General features: G+C 36.6%; 1 protein-coding gene across 2 annotated transcripts in view; it reads right to left on the bottom strand.

Annotated features, from left to right (window-relative positions):
* The window catches only part of LOC102824157 (chromosome unknown open reading frame, human C18orf25), a 119,945-nt gene that overhangs the window by 42,199 nt on the left and 67,248 nt on the right, over positions 1-10,498 (bottom strand). Inside the window, exon 2 of one of the 2 annotated variants that reach the window (XM_006835106.1) lies at positions 6,958-7,740. In XM_006835106.1, coding sequence (XP_006835169.1) covers positions 6,958-7,672 — 715 coding nt within the window. In that variant the 5' untranslated portion in view covers positions 7,673-7,740. Of the gene's footprint in view, positions 1-6,957; positions 7,741-10,498 lie in introns of those variants that run through there. The other variant, XM_006835105.1, reaches the window with a different exon arrangement.

Here is a 10,498-nt window from a genome sequence, read left to right as displayed (position 1 = left end):
CCCCATTTCTATGGCTCTAGTAGGAAACCGTATGGGGCAGTTATACCGTCATACAGGGTCACTATGTCGGACTCAACTCCACAACACACAAGAATGGTAAGAAGGTGTACAATAAAGTCAGGGGAAATTCCTTCTCTCCTCCTTACAACACCTCACTCCGACAACACCCTCCCCAGCAACCAAGGGTGGGGGGGGGATCCACCTTGTTGCAGTTAAAGGGCTTCATATAGGCTCTTTCTCTGCTGCCTTCAAAGGGCCTGGCCCAATGCCATATCCACAACATTAAGAGGAAAGGGGAGAGAGCACAAATCACAGTCAGCCTCAATTCAAATAGTGAGACTCAAACATGTGACACCTGAAAGAATATTCTTACAAATGGCCTAGTCAAGTGGCTGAAGCAGCAAGTAGGCAGGAAAGGGGCAGGTCTCAAAAATTGTACAAATGAACTTGCATTAGTTAAAACATATCCAACAACAACAACAACATCCAATAAAACAGTTGGTTTCATAGGATTCCAGTTTAGGAAATGGCCCTCTACCTATATAGTTTTATATTGAAATAGTGCAGATGTTTGGTTGAGATCCCAATAGTTTGAAACTCTAATAAAACTAAATATATTTAACTCTTCATTCCTTTAAGGATTCTAAAGATTACTCTTGACCATGCATAGAATAGTTTTGCTATCACATTCTTAGTTAACTCCTATATCCTGCCTTATTCTACCTGATAGCATATGATGAATGCATTTATTGTCCATATCCTCAAAGAAGACTAAGCTCCATGAGGGCAGGGGCTTTTCATTCATTGTTGTATTTCCAATTAGGTGCTCAATTATTTGCAAAATAGAGTAACGATTGACAGAATCAATCAATCTTGTTCTTATACCATCTACCCATATCAAGAAATCTTATAAATGAAATCTTTCATTTATCCCAGGGTATTTCTGAAAACATAATTTGCTTTACCACCATGTTTTTTGTATGAAGAGAGAACGAAAATGTCTCATGTCTCACTATGAAGAATAGCAGTTTCCAATGAAGGATGTTCAGCCAGTCTTGTCACCCCTTTTCAATATCTAAAAAGCTATGGGGTAAACTTGTATCCCAATTTCCCCTAGCAAAAATGTATTTTTTAAAACCATTACTATCCTTTCCTCTGACTTCACCTTATTCCTTTTTCTGATTACTTCATCCCCAAAAGTTTCTTTACTTTATATACATAAAGAAAAAAGTCTGTTGACTTGTATGTAAACTTCCTAAAGAAATTCTTGGGATAAGGGGTGGAATCGCTAAATTTAATTATTCATTGTTTATAGAGGACACAATTTTCCCCAAAGTGAAATAAATTTCACTTCACGTATACAACAAGTTAAACAGCATTTGAAGAATATCAGACTTTAAGAAAACTATCCCCATTATAAGTGCTAGGAAAACGCCAAGTGTTGGAAAAGCAATCCAAAGCTATTTCATTGATCATACTTCAGACTCTATTGTTTCTTCTCTCTCAATCAATATTGAAAAAATGGATATTTTAAAGTTGAATCCAGAAAACTGTGTGAGAACATTTAAACTGGGGGCAGTGAGATAAGCAGCAGCCTCAAGATAATTACCAGTAATAACCACATCAACAAGATGTAGGAGGCCTTAAGACAGTGGCCATATTTGTACCCTGAATGTACATATATTCTTTTGTTAACACTAAGATATACACTTTTTTGAGAAAAAGACATATCAAAAACAAAGCTTATGCTTTTGCATATACAAAGTAGTTAATAGGCACTCACTTTAGGAAAAAGTTAGGAAAGAAGGGCGGAAAATGGAACCTCGGGTGCTCTAATATGAGAGATTGCCAAAGGATATGCTCCAGCTGAAATATATAAGGCAACAACATCCAGGTGTCATCGCATATAAAACCACATTTTTAAAATGCATATTTTTAAATTAATCACTTAAATGCAGTAAAAAAAAAAAGGGGGGGGTGCTTATGCTTGTTAATTTTGAATTGTGCTCTTTTTAATAACTAATAAGATCTCAAAAAACTAACTCCTACTGTTTGGAATTTGATACCTACTAGCTTGTTTTGCCATTTATTAAATCGAAAATGTGCAGTTCTCAACCCATTCCTCCAAGTCTCAGTGCTTTGTCATCAATGTGTTTATGTGAGTCTAGTTAGCTACCAAAAAACAGCCAGATTACAAAAGTCTTAAAATGAGCATGTAAAGCCATTCACATTGAGAGAGCCACATTAGACTCAGTGTATTTCGTGGGATTTCCTTTGTGGTCTGGGGGTCTCTTACCATGAAGTCATCGTTGCTTACATGAGTATTAAAAATTTCTAAGCAATTAAATTTTGGGAAGGTAAAAACTCTCACCTCTCACAAATCAATACGGGAAAACAAACATGTCAGCAGAAAAACATGCAAAGAAAATTAATTGACTGGTTACCACAAAAAAATAAATATATAAATTCAATTTTACTAGTGACCAAATACATGCAAACTAATAATGTTGTTGTTGTTAAGTGCCGTCAAGTCAGTTGCGACCCATAGCGACCCTGTATAGGGTTTCAGAGGGTGTAAATCTTTACGGGAGTAGAAAGCCTCATCTTTCTCCCGCGGAGTGGCTGGTAGTTTCGAACTCTGACCTGAAGGTTCGCAGCCCAATTTGTAACCACTACGCTACCAGAGCTCCTAATAATACTAAGATACAATTCTTGCATCAAACCAGCAAAAAATTTTAAGAGCCACCACCACCAACAACAAAAAAAACTGAAATGGCAAGAATATAATATGATAAACACTGCAAGTTCCTGAAAAAAATAAAATTTTAAATACAGTTTGGCATATTCTTACCCTTTCTTTACATATTCTTTACATATTCATACCCTTACTCTTAACAGCAAAAAATATAAACAAACCAAAGGACCAATATTAGGTAAGTTATTTTGCAATTAGCAAAATTATTCAGAATCAATACATTTGTGGGAGAATATTACTATTTCAGTTAAATGTTCAAAATGCAAATGTTAAGAGGGAACAAACAAACAATACACATCATATAACATTTTGTTATGTATAATGGAAGGCAACATATTCAAATGTAAACAAAAGCAGGACTATGGGTGATTTTTATCTTCTAATTCATAATTTTCTATTTTCCAAGATTTCTACAAATGATTTACTTAAAAACAGTAAGCATGACAGTCTCTACCTCAAAAAATGTGTGAAGTAAGATGACAGCTTGTCATGAGGCATTTCAGTGCAAAAATATGAACAGTGAGTAAGTAATGGGTGGGAGATCCTGGCATTAGTGGGGCTGAGCTGGTCTTTTGGACTGACCACTTGGGTTGAGCAGTCAGATGATCCTAGACATTTATTTTCAACAGCCTCCCTAGCATCCTCCAAAACAGGCTGATAAGATTATTTAAAATACAAATCAGCCAAGACAATTGATCTTATCTATCAAGGGGGTATTACTTTTGAAACCTCAGTCTGAGTAGGCCTTAAACTACACAAAAACAGGCTATTACATCTACGACAAGATGAAGCTACCCTGAGGTTAGTCTAGACTAAATATTTATGAAAAGCAACAGTTACTGGGAAAACTTTTCTGCTACCCATGCACACAAGCACACCTAAATTGGTTGAGAGAATTACCTAACTGAATTAAGTCTGAAATCAATTACTCATAGTAACTGAAATAAAAGAGCAGACTTTCCAGATATAATCTGGACCAAAAGTGATTTTACAAAGAAACTGGCCCCCCATGAGAAGTTAAGGCTCTTATCATAAAACTTCAAAGAAACAGCACAAAAAATTACTCTGTAGAGATAAACCATACATTTGATAAAAACCTTGAATGATTAAGATGGTGGTGATTATGTTCTGTGGAATCGGATCTGACTCATATATAAAACCCTCTATAGGGCTTCCGAGCCTGTAAATCTGTACTGGAGCAGAGTCTCCCATGAAGCGGCTGGCAGTTTTAAACTGCATGTTTTGCAGATAGCAACCTGACTTGTACACCACTCTGCTACCAGAGTGACTCTGAATAATCAAAATAACCACCACGTAATATTTTACATGAATATTCATTACAAAAGTCTAGGTTTGCTCATTTCTTAGTCGCCCAAATGAAAAAAACTGACACAATTATATTCATATGATATTGTTAAACATATTCTTAAAATACCAATATATTTTCAAAACTTCAAGCAAAGTGAATAATTAGCGCTGATATTAAACTGCCTAAGAGTAACTGCTACTAAAAAGAAAAACTACTTATCTTCTTAAACATCTGTTGAGCAGATATCAAACTCAATCAAGCATGACCATGCACTCTAAGTCTACATCATTAAGTACCAGCACTCTTTAAAGGAAAATGCACAAGTGCTAAATTATTTTATATAAGAGAACATATAACTTATTTCCTTCAACTTTTAAGTTGCTGCCAAACAAAAACTGATAGATAAATCAAGCATTTTCTGAATTACTAAATGTACATTACTAAATCAAGTTGTACCTTGATGAAAGAGTACAGCAAGAATCTCTGTTTTCACTTTTCCTCTTGGTTTCCATTCTGTGCAAACAGCTGGATTCAAATCTGATATCCAAGAGATTCTCTGGACATCATCAGTTGAAATTCACCTGAATATCCACGTTACTGCACTCTAGTCAGTTCATAATTTATCCTATCTTTACAATTTATACAACTTTTCAACAACTGCCATTACTCTAAGTTTGAGTATGTCTCCCTCCCCAAAGTTATAATGTAACTCAGGAAACTGAAGTATACATAATTTTTAAAATTAAAAATGCACAATATCTCATATTCTTTCCAGAGACAACAATATAGATCATTTGTTTGCATTGACCAAGAATAAAGACCTATCTTGCTCCTGGGTCTATCAGTTAAGAAAGGATGGTTATGAGTTGAAATGAACTTCCTAATATTTAAACTCTAGGTTTTTCCATCTTCACTGTTATGCATACTTCCCAGAAGGGCCATTAATGTGGTCCTTCAGGCTATGGCCTGTCTTATGTGAAGCGCACCGCATGCAACTGTGCAGTGCATAGCCTGGGCAACCATATGCAGTGGTCCTGGCACCTCATCTACCATTTGATTCTCCATAATTACCTTAGGAAATTCTACATATTTTCAAAAGTCTCAAGCTAACTAAATGCTGTGAATAACAAAAATTAAATTACAGATTCAGATCATTTACTTTGACGTTTTGGTTAATAAGCAATTCACAAGTGAAAAGAAACAGACCATTGGTGGCTTACAAGTTTGCAACAATGGTCAAGGTAGTTGGTGAGTAAAGAGGTTAGGAAATTCTGAACAAAGCACACACAGCCTATGTATGCTTAACAAGGAGGGCACTTGGGGAGTCACTAGTCATTCTACCACTACAGAGGGGTTCTCTCTTCAAAGAAGATTTGCACACCCACGTTGTCCTCCCTTTCCTTAAAAAGGAAACATCTTGGGATGGTTATACAAACATCTGCTTAGTAAGGGAAATAAGCACCATATCAGGGATCCATTCACTGTCTAAATTAAAAGATTAGTAGAACAGAACAGAACATTTTTTGAACAGCAATTTTATAGTTGCTAATAGGGTTTTCTTTAAAAGCAAAATTATTGAATGTAAAACTGAAATCAACCTAGAACCTGCCTTAAGTCTCCTTCTCTCATGAATTCAGCTGATGAAGTCATTTAAACCCCCATCCTAGTAATTTTAATACAAGGAGATATTTAAGGTGTGCTGCCAAAGGAATTCAACAGATATTAAGCAGTAAAAAGCCTTTCGAAAGAGTGTTAAGAACTCCTATTGATATACTATAGGAACTAGACTTTTATTATTTCAAGCTGAACACCTTTAAAGTGCTTAACAATCATTCTGATTACTGCGTTTATGTAAGTTTTGGCTGCAGCTTTAATTAATTTTACTTGAAATAATCTTTGTATATCAGCAATATGCTGTCTTCACATGTAGAAACAGAAACCTTTCAGAAAACTAGGAAGAAAAAAAGTCACCCATCAAACTTTGAAACACCAAAACATCCCCCCTCCTTAAATCAAATAAGAAACAATTCTGACAAGATGATCTGTTAAATGCCACACCATTTACAGACATTATCAATCATATTAAGAATCTCTTCAATTATGAGACTTTACCACTTAAGAACCATTCTTCTACAATGAAATCTTACAACTGCCTTTGCAGTACATAGTACCAGACCTGATAAAAGGTGGAAGCAGATACTTCAAACATTTCATAAACTACAGACCTTTATACCAAAAAGAGCTGAAACCAGCAGGTTTCTAACAAATGTTGTATAACTGAATTAAGGGTGGATTAAAGGTGGAATTTTTCCCCAAAAAAATCATATTACTTTCAATGTTAAGTGACAACTTAGCATAGAAAATTGTTCAACAAGGATAGCTAGCTTATCATGCATTGAATCAGAAAAAATAAAACACAAACTATTACTGTGGAAGGAACAGAGTTATTAGAAAACTTTAAGGAAAGGTAGAATATGTTATTTCAGACACCATAAGCTCAACTGCAGTGGCTATTTAATGAAGCAAGGTGTCTATTCCTGAGGAGAACATACTTAGTGACAATGCTGAACCGGGAGTTTTGAATCTAAGCAGTACAAAAAAGGCAATGATGGGAGTCCAGGTCATGTGTGACAGAGAACAAGCTGTGAGAAATTTCATTACTTAAAAATAATCTTGTCCCTATCGTTAACCATTTAAATACTTTTTTGCTGATGTGCTAATATTAGCACTGGCAGCCTCAGAACAAGGTTTTAAAATGGCCATGTCCTGTTAATAGACTGCAGTCTTCAAATTTACAGAGCTGCAGGTCTCCTGGATTCTCTCATCTAAGTGAGCCTGACAGCTGAGAAATGCCATCAGGTGTTTTACCGTCAGTTTAAAAAACACCCTCTACCTGGTATCTCTGCAGTGATTGTCTTGCTGCTCCCTGAAACCTCTTCATCGTCATCTGACGAGCTCGTGCTTGAGTCACAAGTCAGGTCACTGTCACTGGTACTACTGTCCTGAAGCAAGTTGTATTTCTTCCGAGCAGCAGCCTCTCGTTTCTGCCTCAGTAGCCTGATTCTTTCCTTGTGCTTTTGGCTCCGGTGACCTTTAACCTTGGCAACTCGGCCATTCTGCTTATCACTGGATTGCCGGTTTTTCTTGGCAGCCATAGTGGATGTTTCACTTTCTGATCGGGACCGTCTAGACTTGCGCCCAACACTGGCACCAGACACTCCAGAAGGGTCTCCTTCTACTGTTGTTTCTACCTGGGAGGGTTCATTCTCTTCTGCAGAAGACAATGTATCTGAGTCAGCCAGGTGTCCACTAGAAGAAGGCGAAAGCATGCAGTGGTTAGAGGAGTCACTCTCATAAACTTGGCCAGTTGTCGGTTTGTCACTCTCTGTGGATGCTAACTGAGACTCAGAAGAGTCCCTTCTCAGTTCCATCAACAAACAAGGCATTGAAGAAAGAACTGTAGAATCTGCAACACCATCTTTCTGAACTTGAGGTTCTAGTTCTACAGATCCATCTTCGTCCTTGGCTGTCTCTTGTTCAGATGTTTTTGGTGGAACTTCAGACTCAATGAGTTCTTCGACTTTTCCCACTGCCTCCTCCATCTTCATTTCAGAATTGAGTTAAATCATGGAGCAGAGTCTAGGAAACTATATCAAAGATGCAACAGGAAAGCCACCTGTACAAAAACAAACAAAATCAATAAACAGAAATGGCAGGTTATTTATCAACACAACATACTTATCTTCTTCAGCAAGTTGCAGCAAAAGTTACCATTATACAAGCCTTTAAAATATGAGGGGGCTTCAAAAAGTTCATAGAAAAAGTCCATTACCTTTAAATTCCACTTTTCCATGAACTTTCTGAAGGCCCCTCATATTGTATCTGTTATTTGATTAACAGTCAAATTCAGAAAATTTAATAGACTAACTCAAAATACTAGCTACTAAAAATGATACTAATATGAATCCAGTATTAAAGTTTCCAGATAGCACAAACCATTTATATCCAACCAGTAACCTAAAAACTGGCAACTTAAACCCACCCAGGGTACCAGTGTAGAAAAGGGCTAGCCATCTGCTTCTATAAACAGTCCTACCAAGAACCCTAACGATTAGTTCTACTCGGTACACACAGGGTCGTCATGAGATGGAACGGACTCGACAGCAACTAACAATAACAACCAAACCTGGAAGGTCAGGCGAACAACCACATAGGATTTACAACCTTCAAAACACTGACATAATATAATGTTTTGACTTTTAATATAAATAAAAAGAATATTTGCAAAATAAAACTAGCCAAGAAAACAATGTTAACTAGAATGATTTTTTTACACTGCAATCTTCTAAAAAAAGGTGGCAAGGGGGGAGTTGTTACAATGGAATTACATCAAATACACTCTTATAATAAAAACAGCTTCAACTACATGCATGTAGCAAATGAGCAAGCAAGCAAAATTATTACAAGTACTTCCCTACTTGGAGTTCTGGTGTGGCACTATAGGATAAGCACTGGACTGCAAGGTAAGTTTGAACTGCAAGGCTGGCAGTTCAGTCACCAGCCATTCCTTGGAAACCCTACACAGGGTTCACTATGAGTTAGAATTGACTCAATGGCCCTTAACAACAACACTTCCCTAATTACAATGTATCCAAGTTTCAAAGAACTATACAACCCACATTTAATCATTTTTGTTTTCTTACATCTTATGTTAGTAATATAAGGAGCTCTGGTAGCGTACTGGTTACGAATCGGGCTGTGAACCTTAAGGTCAGCGGTTCGAAACTGCCAGCTGTTCCTCAGGAGAAAGATGAGGCTTTCTGCTCCTGTAAAGATTTACAGCCTCGGAAACCCTGTACAGGGTCGCTATGAGTCAGAACCGACTCCACGGCACATAACAACAGCAACATGTTAGTAATAGGTACTACATACAATGTTAAAACACATCTGTATGTCTACATGCCATGTTTTCAACCCCAAAGACAAATATAGATTGGATTTATAAAGATATTGATAATAAAAAGCAATAATGAAAACTGAAAGAAAAAAAAAAAAAGATATCTGAATTACATTAAAACTATTCCTCAGAACAGAAGCCCTTTTCAGCTGAACATGATTTGTATATGCATTCAACCCTATCAGCTATCCCTCTCAATAGGCATTTCTCTAGAAAGGCAATGAGACGGGAGGCCTGAATCTGATGTTCTCTATCCTTAATTCCATACTTCTCTCTCATCATGGTTAATGTTAAGTGGAGAATTCAAATATGTTTTGTTTCATACACAATAGTTACTAAATGGATTCCTGGTATGATGTTGTACGATAAGCACTTGACTGCTAACCACAAGGTCGATGGTTCACTCTACCAACTACTCCTCAGAAACCCCATCCGGGTCATTATGAGTTGTAACTGACTCAATAGCACTCAACAACAAGTCACTAAACACAACTACTTTGTAAATCCAAAACATATACTCTATAAATGACTTTAAGGATCCAAGAGAAAACTCCCTGCATACATTTTCCACCTTATATGCTAACTTTAGAGCCTAACTATCTACCCTTTCATCACCCTGCAACTCCACTTTATCAAAGAGGAACAGGACATAATCTTTAATTATGAGAGCTGTGACCTATTTAGTGCAAGATTCCCTGACTGGTGGATTTTGAAAGATACTGCTAAAAAATGTACAAGGCAAATAAAAGACATCACCCCAACACATGTTACAGAAGGCAATTATCAAGATTCCCCAAAGGTCACAGACAGACACAAACATTAAACTCGATGACATACTATGTCAAGGGCAGTAAGAGACCCATATCACTTAATTCCATCATGTTACTGCAATACAATAGTTCCACTTACAGTAAACAACAACTACAAGATTTATGAAAATACTTTTAATTGCTCTAAAATGCCAGACCTACTTTTTAATTGTTATAAAAAACATACATATTCTATATACATGAATATGTTTTTCATGGCCCTGTTGTCAGCTGCTAATAAAATAGGCATTCTAATAAAGTTTCCTTATAACACTCACAAAAAGCTGAAACATCAATGGTCAGTGGAAATATTTATTAAATATATAGTCTACTTTATTAGCACATTTGCAACATTACTAATTTTTAGTTAAATGAAAACATACATGAGTTGCACTTTGGGTTAATGCACTGGACTACAAAGTCGGTTTGAACTACAAGGTTGGTGGTTCAAGCTCACCAGCCACTCCTCAGAGACGCTACACAGCACTTAACAACAGCAACAATTCTAACGCCTTTCCCAAAGAATGCAACACCTTTAAACGCCAACAGAGGGAGTAAGAGTTAAACCAAGACACTGCCAGTCATAAATGAAGTCCACTGGCAGTCTGAACAGAAATAGAATATTCACATTTGAGCAGTGATATAAAACACTCCTGGAGTCCTGGTGT

The sequence above is a fragment of the Chrysochloris asiatica genome, unplaced genomic scaffold (genome assembly GCF_000296735.1).
Source record: "Chrysochloris asiatica unplaced genomic scaffold, ChrAsi1.0 scaffold00015, whole genome shotgun sequence".
Classification (NCBI taxonomy): domain Eukaryota; kingdom Metazoa; phylum Chordata; class Mammalia; order Afrosoricida; family Chrysochloridae; genus Chrysochloris; species Chrysochloris asiatica.
This window is presented reverse-complemented; position numbering and strand designations above follow the sequence as displayed.